Genomic DNA, 24242 nt, shown 5'->3' with positions numbered 1-24242 from the left:
ATACCCTTCAACTATAATATATTTAAAATCTATCTTTTCTTATAAAAAGATAAAATATAATATTAGTAATGACAATTTCAAAAAGTCAAACTAATCATGTTTAAGAATTTCCATAAAGTTAATATTCTAAAAATTACAAAGAAAAAAGTTAACGGACACCTTGAGAGGATCGATTTATGAAATATTATTACAATAGGAATTCAATGCCATTCCAATTTATGTTTGAAGTCATTAACATTAATATCCTTAACAAGTGTTTGCAGGCACAACTCTACAAGAACTAAATTTATAATTGAAAGTCCACACACTCGAAATTATTGCACAAGTCATGCTGTAATAACCAAAAACTGCACCAAACTCCTTAATTAGCATTTCATTGCTAAACTTTAATTTAAACAACAACAATCCAAGTTGGGGATCATGAAATTTATTAGCAATCCAAGTGTGGGAAAACGAAAAAAAAAAAAAAAACAAAACAAAAATTGAAAGGAGCGCATTTTAAACTTATCGTAAAAGGCAAAGTGTAGCAAAAGGGACCAATCATTATTCAATAGAAGATAAACTCAAAGGAAAAAAAAAAAAAAAAGTAATCTTTGTCCAATTTTTGAAATCAGATGCTGCAAACTCACACCCACATGCCTATACCAGCCCCAGGTGACCGTTGCTGCGACAAACTGAGAAAGTACCATTTGACAAAAACCCTCTTCATCAAACGGTCATAATTCACTAGCCGTTGGCATTTGAAAAAAGTAAAAGCGCCACGAGGGCTATTCCAGACAAATACCCATTATTTTCGTGTCTAGCTTTCTCTCTCTCTCTCTCTCTCTCTCTCTCTCTCTCTCTCTATATTTCATCTACCTTTTTTTTCGTACATACATACATATATACATTCTTGCAAAGGCTCAGGCTTTAGAGTTATAGATGCTCTATAGCTTCTGATTTTTTTGTCTTAGGCTTAGTGGGGTTTGGTGTGTGTGATTGTCTCTTTCTTTCAGATAATCAAAAGCAAAAATGGTTATTACTGATGAGAACAATCCTACTTTGAACAAACCCACAAATTTTCAAGGTAAACCCATTTGATTATATGCTACAAAGTCTCAGATTTTGAATGATTTAACATTGAACATGGCTATAAAACACCAAGATCTGACATGGGTTTTTGTTTTTTGAATGATATACAGTAGGAGGAGGGTTAGAGATGGGTAATAGAAAGTTCGGGCAGGAGATTAGGCACAACAGGAGGGCTTTAAGCGTCATTAATCAGAGTTTAGTGAGCAATCAAGCATACCCCATTGTTAATAAGAGAGGCTTGTCAGAGTAACTTCTTGATGCCATAAAGTTTTAATTTTTATTTATTTTTTCTTTTTTGTGCATGCTTGTTCCTTTTTTTTGGGGGGGAATTGAATTTTGTTTATATTTTTTCTTGTTTAGAAAACACCAATTCTTTGAAAAGAAACAGGCTGATCCAGTGCACCGACCAATTACGAGGTAAGAAATTTAAAATTTGGACCTTCAGACCTTAATTTCTTCATTTTTCTTTTGTGGGTTTTTAGCTCCAAACAGAAGGTGTTACTTACTAGAAAGAAAAGAAATTCAAATTTTGAATTTCAGATCTTCGTTCCCTTTTACAGAAAACAAATACTCCAATTATACTGAGTCAATAATCAAGATGAGACAGATACATGATCCAAACTATTTTTTTTTCTTCATCCTCAGTACCAAAAGGAAATTTTTTTTGAATTTTTATCAAAACTTGTCTTCAAATTCTTTGTGGTTAAATTTTGATCTGCTGTGTTATTTAGGAAATTTGCTGCACAAATTGCAAACACACAGCCACCTTGTCCCCAGGTATCACTACTCTCTCTCTCTCTCTCTGAAAGAAAACATGGATCCAAACTGTATATGTGCTCTTTTTTGTTTTTGGTAGTGCTGAGATTGATTTTTTGGTTCTAACTATGAATAGGAAATTAAGAAGGCAAACCCATCAGCGTCAAACTCAAATGGATTTGGAGATTTCATCTTTATAGATGAGGAACACAAGGCCCCTAAAGAAGACCACCCAGTGCCCATGTTTTTAGAACAACCAGAAGCAATGCCTAGTGAAACTGATGAGATGGTATCTTTGTGTGTGTGTGTTAACAGTTAATTGAAAATTATGTTAATCAATTTATAAGATTGTTAATCCACTGGTTAAATCTTTTAGGAGGAAGTTGAAATGGAGGATATAGTCGAAGAGCCCGTCATGGATATTGATAGCTGTGATGCAAAGAATCCACTAGCAGTTGTTGACTACATTGAAGATCTCTATGCCTACTACAGAAAAATGGAGGTAAATTGAACTTGTTTTTAGCTGGTAACTGTTTCACTGACTAAATTTATATGTATAATAGTTTTCATAGTGTCTATCTTCTTCAATTGATAGGTGTTGTGTGTTTAGGGATCTAAACCTTTCTTCCTTTACCCTTAAACCTAATTCCTTTGGTATAAAATGTTTTCCCTACCACACACACACACACACACACACACACACACACACACATCCAAATCCCTCCTATAAGTTCAACTTGAAATTTACATACTTTGTGTAAAGAAGTCTTAGATTAATCCATAATGAGTGCTTTTGGATTCTTCTATCAATTGTAATTTAATAAAATTAGTGAAACTATCAAAGAAAACTCATTAGGTGCACACCTTACTTTTTTTTCCTTTTAAATTGCTAAATTATTGAATCAAGTTCTGTTTAAAATATGCATTTCTTTTATGTGTGTAACCTTGTGCAACATTGAAACTATTTGAAGATCCATAATAAAACGTTTTGAAAAGGTACTATTATTATAAAAATGTAAAAGTATGATCTTCCGAAAATGTCTTTTAGTTTGAATTAGAGGTGGCACGGTTTTTTTAAAAGTAAAAAAAGAGATGGCACCAATTGTTTGTTTTAGGAAAAAGGGTGAGGGTAAATATATAAAATCAAATTTCCACTTTTGAAAAGTCTCATATATTGTAATACAACTCAAAAAGGAAAGGTTACCATCTATAGGATGGCGGGAATATGTAGTCAATTGTATTTTGCAAGCACGTTAGATACGCGCGCAGGGGTTCATTGGGTATGCTCACACAGGTTCGTTAGATACGAGCTTGCAGGTTTGTTAGATATGCGCATTTGCGTGCCAATTACATGGTGTAAGGAGACCTCAATTTAAGCAGTTACTGATATGGCCTAAGCTATTATGGTTGTAAAAACTCTGGTGATTTCATCATTTATGTTAGGTATTTTGAAATTTTTGTCATACTAATTAATTATGGTTTTCCATTATTTACTTACCATATAAGGTTTTGATACTTCTGTATTTTGAACAAATGGCAAGTATTTTTGCTTGGCTTAAGTTGTTTTTTTTTCCCGTTCTTTTCTCTTTGGCCTCAAATACTTATATAGTTCAATTTAATAAATTAGAGGTAGCATGTTTTTTAAACAGGAAAAAAAAGGAAATGGCACAATTTGAAAAGTTTCATATATTATGAAACAACTCAAAAAGGAAACCCATATAAGGTTTTGATACTTCTGTATTTTGAACAAATGGCAAGTATTTTTGCTTGGCTTAAGTTGTTTTTTTTTCCCGTTCTTTTCTCTTTGGCCTCAAATACTTATATAGTTCAATTTAATAAATTAGAGGTAGCATGTTTTTTAAACAGGAAAAAAAAGGAAATGGCACAATTTGAAAAGTTTCATATATTATGAAACAACTCAAAAAGGAAAAGGTTACTATCTATTGTATAATAGAGGGAATATGTAGTTAATTGTATTTTGCAGGTACATTAGATATGCGCACGTGGGTTTATTAGCTAGGTGCATTTGCGCACGCACGTGGGTATATTAGTTACCTGTATTTGCGTGCCAAGTACATGTAAGCAGACCTCAATCTAAATATGGCCTAAGCTATATTATGGTTGTAACAACTCAGCAATTGCAACATTTATGTTAGGTGTTTTGAAAGTTGTCATACTAGTTATTAGTTGTTTTCCGTTATCTATTTACTAATGATACCACTGTATTTTGTACAAATGGCAAGTATTTTTGCTTGGCTTAAGTTTTCCGTTGGTTTTTTTTTTTTCCCTAAGCCTCAAATACTTGTAGTTGATTTTAATGAATTTTCTGGCAGAATTATTATCTCTGCAAAAGTTTATTGTATGCTTACAAAGGCAGTAACTAACAAGGAAACCATCAATTTTTACCTATGTTTGGTTACTGAACACCAGTAATTTTATGCAGTGTTTTAGCTGTGTTTCACCAGACTATATGGCACAACAATTTGACATTAACGAGAGGATGAGAGCTATACTGATTGACTGGCTTATTGAGGTATATACAATTTTCTCCTACTGAACCAATGCCTAAAATTTGGTTTTCTGGTTCAAATGGATTTTTTCTTATTCTAGTGTCAAATTTGAGCAAGGGAATTGATTGTTTGAATTTAACAGGTCCATGATAAGTTTGAACTCATGAAGGAGACACTGTTCCTTACGGTTAATATAATAGACAGATTTTTATCCAAGCAATCAGTAGTAAGAAAGAAACTTCAGTTGGTTGGCTTGGTTGCCATGCTCTTAGCATGCAAGTATGAGGAGGTTTCTGTTCCTGTAGTTGGGGATTTGATTCTTATATCAGATAAAGCGTACACAAGGAAGGAGGTTCTGGAAATGGTACTTTTCTTTGGTTGTGATTATGCCAACGCTATACATCTGATAACAAATTATTGACCTCCTGCTCTTCATAAATCTGCAGGAGAGCTTGATGCTCAACACACTGCAGTTCAACATGTCAGTTCCAACCCCTTATGTTTTCATGCAAAGGTTCTTCAAGGCTGCTCAATCAGACAAGAAGGTTAGTACTTGGTACTCTTTTCAGTGAAAATTGTAAAGGCATGTTATTACTGCAATGAGTATTGTATACTTAAATTACAAACTTTATGAAACAGATTGAGCAACTGTCGTTCTTCTTGATTGAGCTTTCACTAGTGGAGTATGAGATGCTTAAATTCCAACCATCTGTATTAGCAGCTGCTGCAGTCTATACCGCTCAATGTGCCCTTTATGGATTCAAGCAGTGGAATAAGACCTGTGCATGGCACACCAGCTACTCAGAAGATCAGCTCTTGTGAGTTTTTTCTTACCATTTTAACTTAGGGTTCCCAATTAAATTCAAACATGTGTTGCATTGACCATAAACATGGTTGAATTTAATTGTCTTTATAGAAAGATGTGCCAAATGGTTGCATTGAGGAACCCTAAAATACAACATTTAAAGAACTATACCTAAGTTCTACCTCAAATCATACATGAATTAAAATTTTACTAATGGAGATTCCTTTTGCTTTGCTTGCTCACAGAGAATGCTCAAGACTAATGGTAGGTTTTCACCAAAGGGCAGCAACAGGAAAACTCACAGGGGTACATAGGAAATACTGTACATCTAAGTTTGGCCATACTGCAAAACAGGAACCAGCTCATTTTCTTTTGGAGACCCAACTATAGCAGGCCATGTACAGTTACTAACAACATTACATGACTTTGGGTTGTGATTGGGTGGGGAATACTCATACAAGCAACTTGGGTTGCACTGGGGAGTTTAATTTTCTAGATAAGTCTGCAGCCTTGGTTGTTAATTTCATACAGCCAGGGTTGTTTTCCTAAGTTCTAATTGAACATAATTCATTCTTTCCCCCTTTAAAATTGTACTTCTATTGTTGTTCCCTTTCAACAATAAATGTGATGACAATTTAAATGTTTCATTTTTCAATATAGTAGCTATTTTTACTCTTTGTTCAAAGAGACCTAAGGGTTGGAAAATGCTGCATTTCCATGGGGATTTGTTCATTGAGCCACTTCCTGTAATGAAATTCGACACAACACCCCCACCCCCACCCCCACCCCCCGCGGGGCCTGGGAAAAGGACTTGGATTAAAATGTTCATTTGGCGATATCACCATAATACCTACAAGATCTAAAATATCTGCCTCATCTTAGTAAACGATAGTGTTTTTTCCTCAAAGCTCTCAAATAGAGACATGTTTTAAGGGGTTGCCGATGGGCAAAAACTATTTGGACCATGCTTCCCCCCATCTCACTTCCCACTCCTTTCTATACTCTTCCCCTGCAGGACTAGCTCCATCAATCGCTAAAAATCTCATTTCAAAATAGACCGTCTATGGCTCCTTGTAATATCATTATGGAATTACTCTTTGGAAAATCTGGCTAGCCACTAGCCAGGAATGCCTTTATTTTTAGAGAGAAAATCATGTCACACATAATCCACTTAGCCAATGAATATTATTTCTTCATTGCAAAAGATTTAGTTACAGCCATCCCTAGGACTTTAATTGAGCTGAACTTTGGGCTGTTTGCAAAGGAGTAGCTATGGTTTTTTTTTTTTGGTAAACGGAGTAGCTATGGTTAGGCACTTAGGATACATGCATGTTAATTTAGAAGTTTACTCAAAAAGGGTTTTATCTGTACTAACATCTTAGAACCTGACACATAAGATCTGGTTCACTTTTGTAAACGTTGTATTAGGCATATATCTCATGTATAAGATAGTAATTGCCAGAAAACTCAAAGCATGCAGGGGGCCTATTCTCCACCAAGCCCAGCATGCTTGCACTTCTAAGTTCTAACCGAACATAATTGGCGAATGGAGAACAAGGGATTTGTGGGCCATGGTCCTCATTGATGGACACTAAGTCCAACATTTCAAGGTCTTGGGCTGCCGTGAAGAAAAGTTGGCTCATTTTCCATAAAGGCAATAAGGTAGTAAAAAAATGGTCCAAGTATTAGTTTGTGGCATTCTATCAAAATGGGCTTGGGCCTGCCGAGAAAGAAAGCAAATGGCCCTTTTGGCAGAGAAGATCATTAGCTATGGTGATGGCGCCAGATGAATTGGTGATCACCATGGTTGTTATGGGTAAAAATTGGGGAACATTGGACAGTAAGGAAGATGCCACATGATTAAACATAGGCACATGTTATCGTCTTGACGAATTCAATACACATAATTGGGTAAATGGTTTACTATAAAATTCCACATAATTAAATACAGATACATATTACTATTTTGGTGAGTTCAGTGCACATAATTAAATGTAGACACATATTATTATTTAAGGACATACATTAGTAAAACGGCACATAATTAAATGCAAATACATGTTACCATCCAGACGAGTTCATTACACATAATTAGATACATGTCACTGCCCAAGTTCGAATTGGTATCTGCAAACTCAGCAAGGCTTGTGACGTGGTACTGTAGAGATGTCAAAAACATAGGAAAAGTTCTTTTTGAGTTGTGAATTTTTAGCCTACCAAACCCAACGTCTTTATCAACCTTATTTGAACAGCCAGCACCCTGAAAAATTAATTAACCGGGAGTGCAAGACAAGTAAACAAACCAAGCAAAGAAGACCAGTGTATCCAAATCTGAGAGGACGTAGTTTCCATTCCACCAACCACTAACGTCAAACAAAACATGTACATGTGTAAAGTTTCAATGTACCTTGGCACTTGGCACTTCCACTTCCCCACTTGATATATAAATAATTGAGGCTCCGTAATAGTGTGTAAACAACGAAAATTGTTACTTATACATCACAATACATATTTTCACAAAACTTAAATAACGTTATTAGAAATTTTTTACCAAACAAACCATAAATATCATTTTTAGGATCTTCTCCATTTCATTTTAAAGGTAAAGAGTGCCGCTTATTTCTTTTAAAGTGTCACCAAAATTTAAATTTTAAATGATATTAGAGTTAATTTCTCAAAAGCAAACGATATTATAGTTAAATAATAAATTTACTCTCTAACTTCATCATGTTTTTAATTTAGTTTATTTGATTTTATTTTGAGTTCTTTAATTTGCTTTTGCATTTAAAGACAACTATACACGTGACACGTCTCAAAACCGTAAAAAAAAAACCTGGTCTTGGACAGCGGACTTCAAATCTTGCAGAGTAAGACTGTGGGAGATGAACAGTTGCAGCTCAGAAATTTTTTTTACTGGGTCATTTGGAAAGTTAAATTAAACAAAATTTAATAAAAAGAAAAATTAAATATATTTAGTTACCGATAAAAAAAAGTTACAAATACATATAGTGTTATAATATTATTCTATGAATTTTCATATTTTGAAATCATTACATGATAATTCATTATCAATTATTATTATCTATTGTCAATGTAGGTAGATATGACCATTTTATATTATTGAGTTTGTATAATATTTTTATTTTTTATACAATTGTCACTATGTATTTGTCATTTTTTTTATAAAAATATTTTAAACTAAATGGCAAAACTCATCCCACTTGCATTGTATGAATTATTTCTCATGAATCTCATCTCATCTCTATTCTCTATTTGACTATCTTGATATCTCAGATTCTAAGAGTAAAGAGTGAGTATCTGTTAATTGTTCGTATGTGTCTGATATACGCATTATTATTATTTTTTTGTTATAAAATAATTTGTGTGAATTGTGATGTGTGTGAATATATGTAGGAATCATAAAATACAGAGGGTTTGATCCATGCATGTGTATTGTTATCATGTTATAACAATTTTTAGTTATAAAGTTAGTGATTTGAGGAAAAAAAAATAGTAAAGTTAATATGTGATTAGGGTGTACAATATTTAAGCCACAATGTGCAAAAATATTTTTAATATATAATATTTTTTTAATAAAAAGTCAGGGGTTTCATTTGAATCCCTGAAATACATCTAGCGCGGCCCACAGAGATGAAGGTTGGGTTTGGATAGCATCCTAGGATGCGTCTGCGTTTTATTGTGTGGGTCTTGTACACTATTCACGGGACCCGCAAATACGGATTTAAGCAAAATCAACTTTAAAACTGAGTCCCACGGCACTATTCACACATTTAAAAATTATTTTGTTACAGTATTTTCAGTTTTTAGTTTTCAGTAATAAGTAGTATCCAAACAGACTCGAAGAGTAAATCAGGAAAAATAAAAAAAATAAAACAGCAAACCACTGCAATTGACAAGACTCAACAAAAAAAAAAAAAAAAAAATTGAGAGAGAGAGAGAGAGAAAGAGAGTCAAAAACTCATCTATAGATGCAAATTTTTTGAAGACTCATTTGTAAAGCGGTGTAATTTATTAAGGATGAAGAAGAGCCATTCTCACAGTAAATTCCAAAGTAAGGTTTTTCAAAGAGGATTAAGTAAAAATTTGATTTTTTTTTTCATTTTTTGTTGTTGAGATTATTGTTAAAATAATCTTGTGTTTATCATTAGGTTGTTGATATATACAAAATCTATCATTAGTAGGAATTTTTTTTCTTTTTGTGTATCGGCACTAATAGGATTGTAATCAATCCTATTTAAATGAATGTAAATATTTTCTTATAAAATCAAATTAATACCATTTATAAATGTATATAAACATTTAACTGGGATGGGAGCCAGAATTTATCTTCTCTTTTAAAAAAAGTTTCAAATGGTATGGATAACTCTCTTATTCAATATATATCTACTGAATTTACAAAAAAAAAAATTTGGGGGCTCTGCCACTTTCCATGAAATCCACCAAACGTCGTTAGTTTGAAAAGTAAACTAATGGTAAGATTCAATAGAATTAAGTAAAAAAACAAATTAAAATTCAAAGATTTCAATATTCAGTAATAAAAAAAACTTAAAAAACTAAATAAAAACATATCAAAACTAATTATAATTTAACCCAATAATATATACTCCAGCATATAATTCAATATACCGTACAAATACAACACACATTCATATGATTCGCATCTAATATCCCCTTTAAATATCAATACCAATATTCATCACTTCCACCAACCCCAACTCTCTCTCTCTCTCTCTCTCTCTCTTTTTCTCTCCGTTTGAGATCTCAAATTCGAAACTAAGCACCATGGCTATGGCAACTTCACCCCACACCCTCCTACTCAAAAACCCCAACCTTACACCTCTCAAAAACCCAAACTTTAACAACCCCATTACCACCACCAACACCAACACCCGTTTCAACCTCACCGCCAAGCCCCTATCAATCAAATGCGCCGCCACATCTCAAACCCAAACCCCAATCCAAGCTCCCCCACAGACCCAATCCCACCAAGATCGACTCTTTAACTTTGCAGCTGGACCCGCCACTCTCCCAGAGAAAGTCCTCCTCAAGGCCCAATCAGAGCTCTACAACTGGCGTGGATCTGGTATGAGTGTCATGGAAATGAGTCACAGAGGCAAAGAATTCCTCTCTATTATCCAAAAGGCTGAGTCTGATCTAAGAACCCTTTTGAATATTTCTGATGATTACTCTGTTCTCTTCCTCCAAGGTGGTGCCACCACACAATTTGCAGCTATACCTCTCAACCTTGTTAGCCCAAGCGACACTGTTGATTTCATTGTTACTGGGTCTTGGAGTGACAAGGCATTCAAGGAGGCTCAGAAGTACTCTAAACCAAGCACTATTTGGTCTGGGAAATCTGAAAAGTACACAAAGATTCCATCTTTTCATGATTTGGAGCAAAACCCAGATGCCAAATTCTTGCATATTTGTGCTAATGAAACCATTCATGGTGTTGAATACAAGGACTACCCAAGTCCCAAAAATGGTCTCTTGGTGGCGGATATGTCTTCAAATTTCTGCTCCAAGCCAGTAGATGTGTCTAAGTTTGGTCTCATATATGCTGGGGCCCAGAAGAATGTGGGGCCATCCGGGGTCACTATTGTGATCATCAAGAAAGATCTGATCGGGAATGCACAGGAGATCACTCCTGTTATGCTTGACTATAAGATCCATGCTGACAATAACTCACTCTATAATACACCACCTTGTTATGGGATTTACATGTGTGGTTTGGTGTTTGAGGATTTGTTGGATCAAGGAGGGTTGGTTGAGGTGGAGAAGAAGAACGAGAAGAAGGCTGAGATTCTGTACAATGCTATTGATGGGAGCAACGGGTTCTATAGGTGCCCTGTGGAGAAGTCTGTGAGGTCATTGATGAATGTGCCTTTCACTTTGGAGAAGTCAGAGTTGGAGGCTGAGTTTATTAAGGAAGCAGCTAAGGAGAATATGGTTCAGCTCAAGGGGCATAGGTCAGTTGGGGGTATGCGTGCTTCTATATACAATGCCATGCCTTTGGCTGGGGTTGAGAAATTGGTTGCTTTCATGAAGGATTTCCAGGCAAGGAATGCTTGATTTATATTAAAGATTGTAGCACCCTTTTCGTTTTTTTTGGGTGTTTTTTTAACATGTTTGTCGTTGAAGGTGGGTGGGTGGGTGGGGCTAGCTGGTAGTTTTGAATTTTGATTGTATTGCAAGAATGATGAATGATAGTATTGGTGTTGATGTCCAGCAAGAGAAGTTTATTATAGTGGTTTAGGCGTTTTTAGATGATTCTGTCATGCAATTTGCAAATTCATAAGCGAATGACAGTTATGATTTGGTGATTGCCAAATTGGTTATATGGATATCTAGTTTTCAAGTTTTGATGTTCAATTCAATAAAGAAAGATCCTGTTCTTCATAGCTCCATCCTTGATTTTGTTCTCATGCAACAACCTCTTTTGGCATTTCTCCCACTTTTAGGTCTTCAATGACTCAGTTGTCTCTATATGCCGAGGTATGCCACTATGCCAGAATCAAAGTGTTATACCTGTTTCATATCAAAGTTTCATATCAAACTACCTCAATTTTGTCAATTGAGGTAAAGTTTAATAATTTTATGGAAAAATGTCTACACACACGTGACACAGCTTGTTGCACACACATTACACACAAAAAACCTTTTGAATTGAAATCATGACTTGTCAGTTCATAAACTGAAATTTGTACTTTGTATGTAATAGGACTGCCCTAATTTTATTCAGGGGAAAACAGAGAGAGAAGAGAATCTTACAAGACTAAACGTTTTAATATTGAAGATAAAAAGGGTTATTACTTATGACTTCTGATTTAACAGTTATACTTCTTGATGAATCAAGGATATGGGTTATAAATTTTGTTAGATCATGGATGGGACCAATCCTGTAGTAACTTTGAAGGCTTTTTTTTTTGAGGAACTCTTTGAAGGCTTTTGTTAGGATAACAATCTACATGGTCGTTGAATGATTAGGCACTATCTCTATAACGTAAGAATAGCATTTGAACTTGCAGCCGTATAACCTTTAAATGTTAATGTCGGAAGATTCTTTTAACTAGCAAAATACAATATGCCATTCATTTGGACCATTAATCATCAACTGAGCAGAAGTTATATTTAACAAAGAAAATGGAACAATCTCCTTTTTTCACGCACTCTTTTGCTGACCAATTATTGTCCGGTAAAGCGTGGAACAGACAGCATCAAGTAACAAGAGGCTCACATCAAAACCTGTAATAATCAATGATGGCAGGGACCCAAGTGGGTGTTAATTAGATCCAAGCCCCCCATCCTCGTTTTTTTGATCACCAGAGTCACCACACTGATTAATTTATATCACCCGCTAATGGTTGAAACGGTCTCTAATGCACCCGTCCTATATAGAACGTGTCTCTCATAAGCATGTGAGCCCTAATTTTTCCAAGCTAAGGTTCTTGACCCAGCCAGCACATCAGTTCCCACTTCCCACTCTCTTGGAAGCCATAAATCACCAGCCTCTGAATCTTGACGAATCCACCGCAGGTACCAGCCAAAATTTTCAGATGAAATTTCAAATTGAAACTTAAATTGACTCCAAATATAAAGAAACTTTGTAGTATAAAATGGCTCAAGCCTACTAGCTTTTGACGAAATTGGCTAATGTCATGACGTGTATGACTTAATACCATGAGCTCCAGAACTTATCTTTCACCCACCAACCTACACCAACCCACAAGGCCATTCGTTGAATGATACAAATCACGATGATGACAACAACAAAAGAAGGCTCTATTAATAACTATACAAAAAAAAGGGAAATAAATGAGTACTAGAAATTGCTATTGACCTTATTCCATCAGTATTGACAGAAACCTCACTGGAAATTGTAAAAATTACTAGAAATTGCTATTGACCTTATTCCATCGGTATTGACAGAAACCTCACTGAAAATTGCCTTCTTGTTTCTCCATGATTTAATTTTCACATATGCTCTACATTAAATTGTGAAAAAGAAAAAAAAGACTGGGAAAAAAAAAAGAAAAAACAAAAAAGGGCTTGTGTGGCTGCATGCAACTCTTCCAGGAAGAGTAACCGAATACTGCTGAAATGTTTCTTGTCCCTCTTGATATTGAGGTATATCATTCTCTCTTTTAATCGTTCTTTACAATATCTGAACCTTTTTGTTAACCAATGTAGCGTTTTTACAAAAAGAATACAAGATATACTGAGACCACACCTGCGGCAAGCAGCCAACACCATTGCTGCTGAGTTGCAGTAGCAGATAATCCTCATGCAATAAAAGAATCCTTTTGACTTGTTTTCCACTCTTAAGTAAATGAGAATCTTGAGAAAAGAGAACGGGATCCTGGACCGTCGCTTGCTGGGCTTGGTGGAACATTTGTAGAGGCGTGGTATGCTTGTTGACACCTGTGAATCTGCATTTGCATGCAACATGCAGTAATTAACAGATGGTTGAAGATGCTGTACTGAATCTCATTGCCTCCTTTAAGAGAGCAGTTTAACACATTTTAGAATAATGAACTGAACTGCAATGCAGCATCATAGCTTGAAACCATGTCAGAAAAGACATACGTGACTTCAAAAAGGTCAACAAATAGGTACTTGCTCATCTTATCTAAATGCACTTATGAAGTTCTATGCAAGTTTTCTTCCAAGGAAACATAGTGGATTGACACGTTTGGAATGATTACTTGTACTGCTATTTTATGGCCCTAGGCTACCATCTTTGCCTGCTAGCCAGGCATTCATATTAACATACTATGTTAAGGGGCAGCTTACCATGACTTATTTCATTATGCAGAATAAAATAGAGACCATGACTCAAATCAGAATACCCAATAAAAATGGAGCATCTAATACAAACTGAGAATTTTACCTCTTCAGGACTAAATTGAAGCAGCATTCCAATCACGGGTAGTAGAGCCTCCACTTCACCTGTTGTGGCAAAAATCATTATAATTAAAACTACCAAGTTTTCTGGCATCACCAACATACATACTTCATTGGCAAAAGGGAATAAAATTCAAAAAATACTTTCGTGATTATAACAACTAATATTCAGTAGAGATACCTGTTTCAGGAAGCTTTAAGATAACATTTTTCAAATACGTCATATCTACCCCTTCCCTCTTCTGCATTCTTTCCATGTTGCGAAGCTCAGTCTTTAGCATGGCTTCCTGCACTCCTTATGTTCAAACTTCTATTATAAACTAATTAGAAGCTCTGCTCCCTGCCCCCACTTCCAAATAAAGAAGAAAGAAGGCAAATTTGCACACACACACTTATAATATGGGTTGTCCTTGGGTTTGAGGCACATGGAAAACACTTTCTTTTTTCAACTTCCCTACATATATTCATAGACATATGATAATCCTGTACTTCGATTTCATCAACTTCACATTTTCATTTCAGCTGCACTAGTCTCATAAAAATGTTTCTTGATAGCCAGCATTTCTTTGCTGTCATTTAAATACACAAACAATTGAATTTGCAAAAATTTAGACAACTGTATACTTGTTGGCTATGGAGACGATTCTCACGTTCAAGCTCTTCAATTTCCGCCTGAATTGAAACAAAAATCAGAAACTAAACTGGGGGAAAAAAGATGATTTAATTTAGATTTCATCTGACATACTTGAAGTGCTAAAATATGCCGTTGTGACTATGCTAGCTCTTCCTCTCTCTGAACTTGCTGCCTTGCCAAAAGCTGAATTTCAAAAGAAAAATCATCGTCAACCAAAATTCTACTTGCATGCAATGCATGAAACAAATTATTCCAAAGATTTACCAATTAGCAAGCATCCATTCATATTAAAGAGAACTTTGTGTAATTGATACTGAGTTTCACAGGAAATTGTCCATCTTCATTGGAGAACTGTAGTGATACAATTTTTTTTTGAAAATAAAGGCTATTGTGATATCCATCAATATTCCAGAGCATAAGCAACGTCTACTTGAACATTATACACAAAATCTTCAATTAACTAATGTATACAAAAGTTCATCAAGATATATAGCCTAGGTGGAAGCAAGAAAGTTTTGAGGGAAAATTTAAAGAACACAAGATTAGCATACAAACTGGTGACAAAATAAATAAATATTTCTAGTTTGTGTGGTTTTATCTACACCAGCTCACTTATTCAGGCACTTACACCCTCTTAAATTTGTCCATCAGAGCTGGTTAAAACTTGCAGCTCTATGATATAATTGGCTACCTGCTAAATTGGCATAATAAATGCATTTGGAGACTCAACAAAGTACATTTTAAATGAGAACAGATTTTTTGAGAGAAATGTTTATACCAGAAGTTGTTGTTTTGCTGCAGAAGTGCTTAAATTCTCTGTATCCTGCTTTTGCATGGCTGATAATACTGGTTAGAGAAGGCTGAGATTCTGTACAATGCTATTGATGGGAGCAACGGGTTCTATAGGTGCCCTGTGGAGAAGTCTGTGAGGTCATAGATGAATGTGCCTTTCACTTTGGAGAAGTCAGAGTTGGAGGCTGAGTTTATTAAGGAAGTAGCTAAGGAGAATTTGGTTCAGCTCAAGGGGCATAGGCAAGTTTGGGGTATGCGTGCTTCTATGTATAATGCCATGCCTTTGGCTGGGGTTGAGAAATTGGTTGCTTTCATGAAGGATTTCTAGGCAAGGCATGCTTGATTTATATTAAAGATTGTAGCACCCTTTTCGTTTTTTGGTGTTTTTGTAACATGTTTGTTGTTGAAGGTGGGTGGGTGGGGCTAGCTGGTAGTTTTGAATTTTGATTGTATTGCAAGAATGATGAATGATGATATTGGTGTTGATGTCCAGCAAGAGAAGTTTATTATGGTGGTTTAGGCATTTTTAGATGACTCTGTCATGCAATTTGCAAATTTATAAGTGTACGACAGTTATGATTTGGTGATTGCCAAATTGGTTATATGGATATCTAGTTTTCAAGTTTTGATGTTCAATTCAATAAAGAAAGATTCTGTTCTTCATAGCCCCATCCTTGTTTTTGTTAGCATTTCAAGAATGTGAATGATCTCATTGTTCGTTCACATGCAAGAAGTTTCTTGCAACAACCTCTTTTGGCATTTCTGCCACTTCTTAGGTCTTCAATGACTCAGTTGTCTTTATATGCCAAAATCAAAGTGTTATACTTATTTCATATCAAAATTTCAGATTTTTAATTGTCAATTGAGGTAAAGTTTAATAATTTTATCGAAAATGTCTCTTACACCAGTACACACAAAAAACCTTTTGAATTGGAAATAGACTTGTTTGTACAAAAACTGAATCCGAAGATGTGAATTAACTTCGTGAAAGGATAGAATCTTTGAAGTGAGAACTTTTGGAGGAAAAACAGATTAGGAATGCAGCAGAGGAGGCTTAGAAGCATCTTATAGTGGCATACTCAGAGGCAGATGCAAAAGCCCAAGAGCTCTCAGCAAAGCTTGCTGAAGGTCAGATTTTTATCTGTTCACACTCTTTCATCTGTGTTATAAGACTTGTTTAATTATATAAGTTGGCAAACTGTGGAGCAGATATATATATTTACATTTTTTTAATACTAGAAATTCACCCTCTATTTATTTATTTATTTTTAAGAAATCAATTTAAAAACTGAATCTCTACATTAAATCTTTGAAACCAGTTCTGCTTCTTTAACCATCTTTGAAATCAAAACCACCTGTCCGTTTCCTTCTTTGTCTTCTTAAATATTTGTTAAATTTCACCTGATACTTAACACTTTCCCATGACTTAGATTTAAATATTCTAGTACACAGGTATGAAGCCATTCCTGATACCACTTGTCAGCACCTGTATTAGTTAAATATAAGTTGAAAGCTTTTCTCAATCTATAAAAAACCAAACGTTCAGGTAACTGGTGAGGTCTTAACAAATCCTTTTTCTCTAACTATTATTATCTTTTTTTCTGGTAAACGGCGCATTATATTAACTAACAAACAGCAAGTCTATTACAAAAAAAAATACCAGCTTTATCACTAGCCAGCATCTCATCCACCACATCCGGTGGTTCAAACAAAAAAAGAAAATCAGTTACAACAAGTTCAGCTCCCATCCTTGCAAGCTGGTCAGCACAGCCATTCGCTTCCCTGAACACATGCGCCACCGAGGAGTTAGGGAAAGTCTGAATCAGGTTCCTACATTCAGATAAGAGGGGTTCAAGCATTAGATTAACCATTGAAGGCCTTGAAACAAGCTAAACAATAAACTCAGCGTCCATCTCAATACAAATATTTTCAATCCCCATTTGCTTTGCCATGGTGAGCCCGTCCTTTAGAGCCCAAGTTCTGCCACCGTGCTCGACGTGCTGCCCATTTTCCTCACAAATCCGCCTATCCAGTCTCCACTACTGCTTCTCAAAATACCACCACCACCTACCTTAACCAGATTTCCATACATAGTCCCATCAGTGTGAAGTTTTACCCAACTGGTAGGAGGCTTATTCCATTTCACTTGGATCTGCACTCTACCCGGCTTGTTAGGTTCATTGGGGACAATAGCAAAGTATTCCACACCTTTCTTACAGCATAGCGAACTAGTACCTTCCACAACTCTACCTGTTTGAAATAAAGCCTTATTTCTCTACAGCCAAATGGCCCAAATTGCTTGAGGAAACAGAATTTTCCATGGCACATGGGGTCTTGGGTAGCTAGTGGAAGTCCCACAAAACTTCTTCAGCCTCTCTACCAAATTCAAACCAAAATAACCCCGGTCATTCTCCTCAAAACCCAGGTCTCTCCACACCACTCTAGCCACCTTACAGTCTCTAAGAGTATGAATGATAGATTCCGCCCCTTCACCACATAACTCACACATCGGGTCAAGGTTTAACCCTCTTGAACCAAGCACTTCCTTTGTAGGCACACTATTATGAGTGCATAGCCAGATAAAAAATTTGATTCTAGGGGATGTATGGGCTTTCCACACCCATTGATAGGTGCTAGTATCAAGGTTCAAAAGATTAAACCCTTTAGCTATGAGATAAGCAGATTTAAGGGAGAATGAGCCATCATGAGAAAAGGCCCAAATTAGCAAGTCTTCGTGGGAAGGATTTGCTGCAATGGGAATGCCTCTAATTTCTTGAATGATTCTGTTAGGGAGGGTGAAAGAGATACACTCCGCACTGTTCATTAGGCTATTGGCTGAGATCTTATCTTCCTCCACATTCAAAGGGCCTTCAATTTGTTGCCTAAGAGGTCCTGAAGGGAGCCAAAAATCAGCCCAAGCGCTTACACTTTCATCGTTGGCAATAGACCATCTAAGACCCTTGTTAAAGATAACCCCTCCCTCCTTGCAAGCTTTCCATATTCGAGAGGCAGTTTGGTTCCTAGAATGACCCCTCAGGCGAAGCGGGGTGAGGTATTTGCAAGTGAGCATTTGAGCCCATGTCATATCCGGGCTAGAGGCAATTCGCCAACAAAGCTTTGCGAAAAGAGCTGCATTCCTTGCTTGCATGTCAAAAATCCCAAGCCCTCCCATATTAGTTGGATTTGTGACCTTCTGCCACCCAACAAGATGCATTTTCTTCTTATCCACAGTAGAGCCCCAAAGAAAGTTTCTCACCAATTTATTCACCTCCTCACATACCTTGGCAGGAAGTTTATGGCACTACATAGTATCCTTGGGTATGGCAGTCACCGCTGCCCTTAATGAGCACAAGCCTCATTGCTAGTGAAAGGCATTTGGATTTCCAGCCATCCAACTTTGCTTGAACTCTTTCCACAATAAAATGAAATTCATTACGTCTCCTTCTCTTGTGGATTAAGGGAAAGCCGAGATATTTTCCAAGGAAATGGGTTTCACCAATCTCGGTAAGGTTCACAATATCCAACTTATCCTCCATGGTTACATTAGGTGAGAAGAATATTTTGGACTTCTCCTTGCTGATTTTCAGACCTGAAAGCTTGCAAAAAACATCCAAAACCTCCACTACAGCCTCAACATTTCTATCATCGATCTTGGCAAACAATAGGAGGTCATCAGCAAAAAAAATATGGGAGAAACCAAGGCCACTGCGAGAAACCTTAATCTTCTTCCAACACCCCTCTTCACACTTCAAATAATTAAGGTACTCAAATACTCCATACAAAGGATGAATATATAAGGCGAGATCGGATCACCTTGTCTCAAGCTACGGGAAAGACAAATTTCCCCAATCTAATCCCCATTAAAAAGCAACGTTGTCGAGGTAGTAGAGATGTAGCTAAGAATAAGCTCTACTGTGTCCAAGTGAAAACCCAAACTCACAAGCATACTCCTCACAAAGCTCCATTCCAAACGATTATAAGCCTTCTCAAGGTCTATTTTTATAATCATGAATCCTTCCTTCCCTTTTTTTCGCTCAATTGTGTAAACTAATTCTTGGGCGATAATTACGTTGTCAGTGCCTCTTCTCCCTGAGACAAAGGCTGTTTAGGAGGGAGAAACTAGAGTGGGCATGAGGTGTTTTAGCCGATTAACAAGAATCTTAGTCACAATTTTATAAATAGTGTTACAAAGGCTGATCGGCCTGAAATGGCTTATGGTTTCTGGACCAAGTTTCTTTGGGATAAGAACAATCAAGGTCTTGTTCAAATGCTCAGGGATTTTCTTTGTGGAATTTTTTTTTTGATTTCGAATTTCATGATTCTCCCATAATCAACCAAAACCTTTGGAAGAATCCGGCATGAAGACCGTCCGGTCCTGGAGCTTTAAAGGCTTTCATAGACTTCAGTGCAAAAAATATTTCTGCATTGGAAGGGGAGATAGCCAAGTTATGGGCTTCCGACTCAGACAAGTAATGCCCCCAAATAGGGATGCGGTCAGGGATTCTAAGGCAAGCCTCCTAATCAGATTTGTATAACCTCTCAAACCCATTAATAAAGATTTCCTTCACCCTTTCAATATCTTCTTCCCAATCACCATCAGCTTTCATAATTCGATTAATCCTGTTATGGCTCCAACAAATGAGGGTGGATAGGTGGAAGAAGGTAGTATTTCTCTCCCCTTGGATTAACCAGTCAGTTCTCGCTTTAATCCTTCATAGCTCTTCTTCCAAAGACATAATTTTATCGAGCTCTTCAGACAGCCAAGAGTGCATGTTGATCATTCTTTGGCTAGGGTTATGAGCCAAAGCTTTCTCCACCCCACTTAATCTTGCCATAAGATTTCTTTTCTTTCAAAAAATGTTACCAAACTCCACCTTGTTCCACTCCCTAGCTTTACCAGTAAAGTTAACGATTGCATTGTTGATGTTATGTTGGTTTCCTTCCCATGCATCTCGGAAAATGGGAGGGAAGCTTTCATGGCTTAGCCAAATCGGTTGGAAATGAAAAGGCCGCTCGCCAGTTCTAATAAAAGGGTTATCCAGAGCTAAGAGTAGAGGACAATGATCCGAGTCAATACACGGTAGGTGCTTGACATGGGCCTCAGGAAAGCAATACTTCCATGTTGAGTCTGCCCAGACCCTATCCAATCTACCTTGAATTAAACCAGGGAGGTCTCTCTTATTGGTCCAAGTAAACTTAGGACTTGTGAACCCCAAATCAAATAAATTATAGTAGTTCATACAGCCAGTATATTCCTCAACCCTTCTTTTGCAAACCCCATTGCCTCCCATTTTCTCCTCACTACAGACAACATCATTAAAATCCCCCATGATAGCCCAAGGGAGTTTATGTTTTTCCGACAGCACTTTTAAATTGCCCCACAGTAAGCATCTTTCTCTAAAACGAGGACTACCATAAATAGAACTTAAAAGCCAGGGTTGAGCGTGGGGACTAACCTGGACAATGGCGTGAATTTCCTGCTCCGTTGCCAACAGGACGTCCATGGAAACAAAATCAGACTGCCACAGGAGCCAAATCCCGCCAGCATGGCCAATGGTTTCAGTGGAATAAGCACCATCAAAAGGCAGTCTCCTAATGATCTCATCCGCCCTAGGACCATCAATTCTGGTCTCCGTAATCACAAAAATCACAGGTTGGTGCAATTCAACCAAGTCCATCACAGTCTTCTTGAATGTGGGCTTCATTGCCCCTCTATAGTTCCAGATTAAAATATTCATGATTGGATTGGGGGCTAAACGAGAATCAAAGCACGTTGGTGACGGCCCCTCCCCTGTCTCCCTCGACATCCATACTCGCCTCAGTTCGTTCCTCTCCCTGATCACCCTTGGAAATAGGTTCACGGCATGCTTCAGAATCCCGAATTGTGCTTGGTTGCTCAGAATATTCGCTATACATGCTATGGTCGGCATCGAGAATTGGAGGAGTTTAAGCATTGAAAGGTTTCCCAAAACCATCATCTCTATTGGCCTCTCCAGAAGTATTTTCCTCTGTGATATCACTCGTTCGAGGTGAATCTTTTCCAAAGCACTCAGTGATTTTTTGCAGAGGTGCCGTTCTCAATTAAAATGTACTTTCTTGAGTGTCCCAATGCATTTATTATGACAGTTTAGCAGGTAGCCAATTATATCAGAGATTTGCAAGTTTCAGCCAGCTCTGATGGACAAATTTAGGTGCCTGATTAAGTGAGCTCTGTTGATAAAAACCCACACAAACTAGAAATATTGGCACCAATTTGTATTTCTAATCATGTGTTCTTTGATTTTTCCCCCAAAAATTTAATGCTCTAACAAAAATTAACCACCAATCCCATCCTCAAGCCTTTCAAAATTTTACGAGTAAAAAAACCATTTTATCAACTTAGTTAACAGATGTCTTGATTTCAAAGTGAAACAAATAAAAAAAAAAAGGTCAAAGTTTGACAATAAATTTGGTTGTAACATAAAGTTACAACTTCACTTAATATTTTTTTATTGAATGTGAATTTTGATAAATTCACTATTAGATTATATTTTTCTTACTTCTTAGTATATCTTCCGTGCTTGCAAAATTTCAAGAAAATTAAAGATCAATAGGTATGTCATCAATTATATATTTAAATTTCAAATTTTATAATATAAAATTAGACATAAAAAAATAAGTTCGTGGATCGAATAATAACATCTAATTGACATGAAATTTAAAATGTGTATTAAAAATATAAACAACATGTAATTCAACGATTAGATTTTCAAAACATATAATTATGTTAATTTTTTTTAATGGAAGTTGTAGCTTAATCATTCTTCCACGAAGGCACCACCACTTCACTGCATCGCCTAGCCCACTTCACGCAGGTGACGGGTCGATGTTGTCACACCGATTGGTATGCCTTTTGGACTTGGCGTCTCTCTGTGTGGCTTCTTTCTTTTATTTGATCAATTTTGTTTCTCCAACTCTGTTTAATATTTATTTTTATTGGAGCACTATTCTAACTATGTTTGAGTGGGACAGTTGGATAGCTTGTGATGCAATGATTCAAATTTTTTTTATACAAAAATTTAATAAAGAAAAAGCATAATCATAAATATAGTCAAGAGTCAAGAAGCTTGTGTTGTTGTGACTTGTGCTACTGCTACCAATTTATTGAGCACTATAAGAGCCAAAATAGAAAAAAGTGTCCGATTTTGCACATTTAACCTTAAAATTTTCGCACATCAGTTAAGCTAAAATTGTGAAGATTTACATAATTACTATAGTAAGTGTATATTGTAGCTTTCTATTCTAATATTTTAATTTTTTTTTCTCACCTCTCCTACTCTCATTGGAATATCTCTTCCTCTGCCTCTCCCTTTTGTTCACTCACAAAAACCTGCAACTCAACACCACCTATATCCAAACACAAATCCTATCCAATTGCCATCACCACCAAAACCTGTTACAACAATGGAAAATCAACTCAAAATCAAACCATCAATGGAAAACCTATAACCCAAACCCAAACCCAAGATCAAAATCAAACTCATTGGAGAAAGAGAGATTTTAGAGGAAAACGAGATATCTCCATCAAGGGAAAACCCATAAGCCCAAACCCAAACTCAAACCCAGTGGAGAGAGAGATTTGAGAGGAGAAAGACTGTTCAGGGTTGAGAGGAAAGAGAAGAGAAACCTGATAAGTGATGACTAATGCTAAACGAGAGAGAGAGAGAGAGAGAGAGAGAGAGAGGGGACAAAAGTAGTATTAAAGAGTATAATGAACATGATTATTTAAATAAAATGGAAGGTAGGATAAATGATCTAATGTTGGTGTTTTGTAAAAGTAGTTCTACAAAATAGAAAAAATAGGTTCTTATACTAAAATAGGAAAAAAAAAATTAGACAAATTGGTGTGAATGCTCTAACAATTTGAAAAAAGAAAGAAAGAAAGAATAGAAAACCGAAACCTCTGCTGGCACCACAATTTTTCACGTCAGCACAGTATTTAAAAAATAAAAAACCACAATTTTCCACGTCAGCACAATATTTAAAAAATAAAAAATAAAAATAAAAACATTATAACACCTCAAAACCCTAGCAACCTTACCCCTCTCTCAAGTTAAGAGATATAAAGCCACAGTTTCTACAAACTCTCTCTCTCTCCAAACGTAAATATCAAATTCAACCCCTTTAATTTCTCTTTATATTTTTGAGGCTTCTATAGAGTTATAGTGAGTTATGCTAATTTTGTTTTTTGTGTGTGTGTATAGATGGTCATAATACTCCAGTATTCCAAGAGAAGTTTGTGTTTTCGTTAATTGAAGGCCTTAGAGAGATAAGTGTTGCAGTTTGGAACAACAATACAAAAGAAGATTTCATTAGCAGCGGAAAGTAATTACTTTGTCTCATATTTTTGTTTTTTGAATTGATTTTGTGTGCTTTTTAGACCCTTTTGGATCAATTTTGTTAATTGGGTGTTTTTTTTTTTTCTTTGATAGGGTCTAATTGGAGAAGATTCTTTCAAAGGGTTACGACGACCACACTTGGTATCTGTATACTAATAGTGGGGGGTAAGTCCTATAAATTACTAACCCTTTTAAGTGTATAATCTGTTTTTAAAATTATCTATAATATTTTGTCCTCTGAAAATTTTATCTCTTTAATTTTAGTATATTGTGTTTCTTAAGCTATAGACAGATTTTCTTTATTTCTTATTTTCAATAATAAATCATTTTATTGCAATTCCGGTAATTGTTTGAAAAATCCAATATGTTCA

At 36.0% G+C, this 24242-nt stretch overlaps 3 protein-coding genes across 6 annotated transcripts in view; 2 read left to right on the top strand and 1 right to left on the bottom strand.

Moving 5' to 3' along the window:
* Positions 1-825: 825 nt before the first annotated feature.
* On the top strand, positions 826-5819 carry LOC115950714 (G2/mitotic-specific cyclin-2-like). Of its 2 annotated transcripts, none has more exons than XM_031067951.1 (11): positions 826-1066; positions 1185-1317; positions 1432-1488; positions 1803-1848; positions 1964-2116; positions 2204-2329; positions 4271-4360; positions 4480-4701; positions 4784-4882; positions 4977-5155; positions 5388-5819. In XM_031067951.1, exons 1-11 carry the CDS (start codon positions 1012-1014, stop codon positions 5530-5532), a joined length of 1305 nt encoding a protein of 434 aa, XP_030923811.1. In that variant the 5' UTR covers positions 826-1011; the 3' UTR covers positions 5533-5819. The 2 variants fall into 2 exon arrangements, with proteins under 2 accessions (XP_030923811.1, XP_030923810.1); XM_031067950.1 differs by having other exon boundaries at positions 1182-1317.
* A 4036-nt stretch (positions 5820-9855) lies between these two features.
* Positions 9856-11307, top strand: LOC115950715 (phosphoserine aminotransferase 1, chloroplastic-like). Its single transcript, XM_031067952.1, has one exon. The coding sequence runs from the start codon at positions 9946-9948 to the stop codon at positions 11233-11235; it is 1290 nt and encodes a 429-aa protein (XP_030923812.1). The 5' UTR covers positions 9856-9945; the 3' UTR covers positions 11236-11307.
* Positions 11308-13282: 1975 nt separating this feature from the next.
* The window catches only part of LOC115950712 (protein GRIP-like), a 51906-nt gene continuing 40946 nt past the window's right edge, over positions 13283-24242 (bottom strand). Inside the window, exons 21-22 of one of the 3 annotated variants that reach the window (XM_031067947.1) lie at positions 14054-14112; positions 13283-13592 (exon numbers count right to left, since the gene is read on the bottom strand). In XM_031067947.1, coding sequence (XP_030923807.1) covers positions 13485-13592; positions 14054-14112 — 167 coding nt within the window. In that variant the 3' untranslated portion in view covers positions 13283-13484. The other 2 variants (XM_031067948.1, XM_031067944.1) reach the window with 2 other exon arrangements.

The sequence above is a fragment of the Quercus lobata genome, chromosome 6 (assembly GCF_001633185.2).
Source record: "Quercus lobata isolate SW786 chromosome 6, ValleyOak3.0 Primary Assembly, whole genome shotgun sequence".
NCBI lineage: Eukaryota > Viridiplantae > Streptophyta > Magnoliopsida > Fagales > Fagaceae > Quercus > Quercus lobata.
Note: the sequence above shows the minus strand (reverse complement) of the source record. Positions and strands in the feature narration are given on the sequence as shown.

What these genes read in the sequence shown, in the direction of transcription:
- LOC115950714 (XM_031067950.1), top strand. Translation starts at nt 1,012, where the DNA reads ATGGTTATTACTGATGAGAACAATCCTACTTTGAACAAACCCACAAAT. An exon ending in CACAGCCACCTTGTCCCCAG is followed by an intron (nt 1,849 to 1,963) that starts GTATCACTACTC and finishes AACTATGAATAG; the next exon opens with GAAATTAAGAAGGCAAACCC. An exon ending in CTGCTCAATCAGACAAGAAG is followed by an intron (nt 4,883 to 4,976) that starts GTTAGTACTTGG and finishes TTTATGAAACAG; the next exon opens with ATTGAGCAACTGTCGTTCTT.
- LOC115950715 (XM_031067952.1), top strand. Translation starts at nt 9,946, where the DNA reads ATGGCTATGGCAACTTCACCCCACACCCTCCTACTCAAAAACCCCAAC.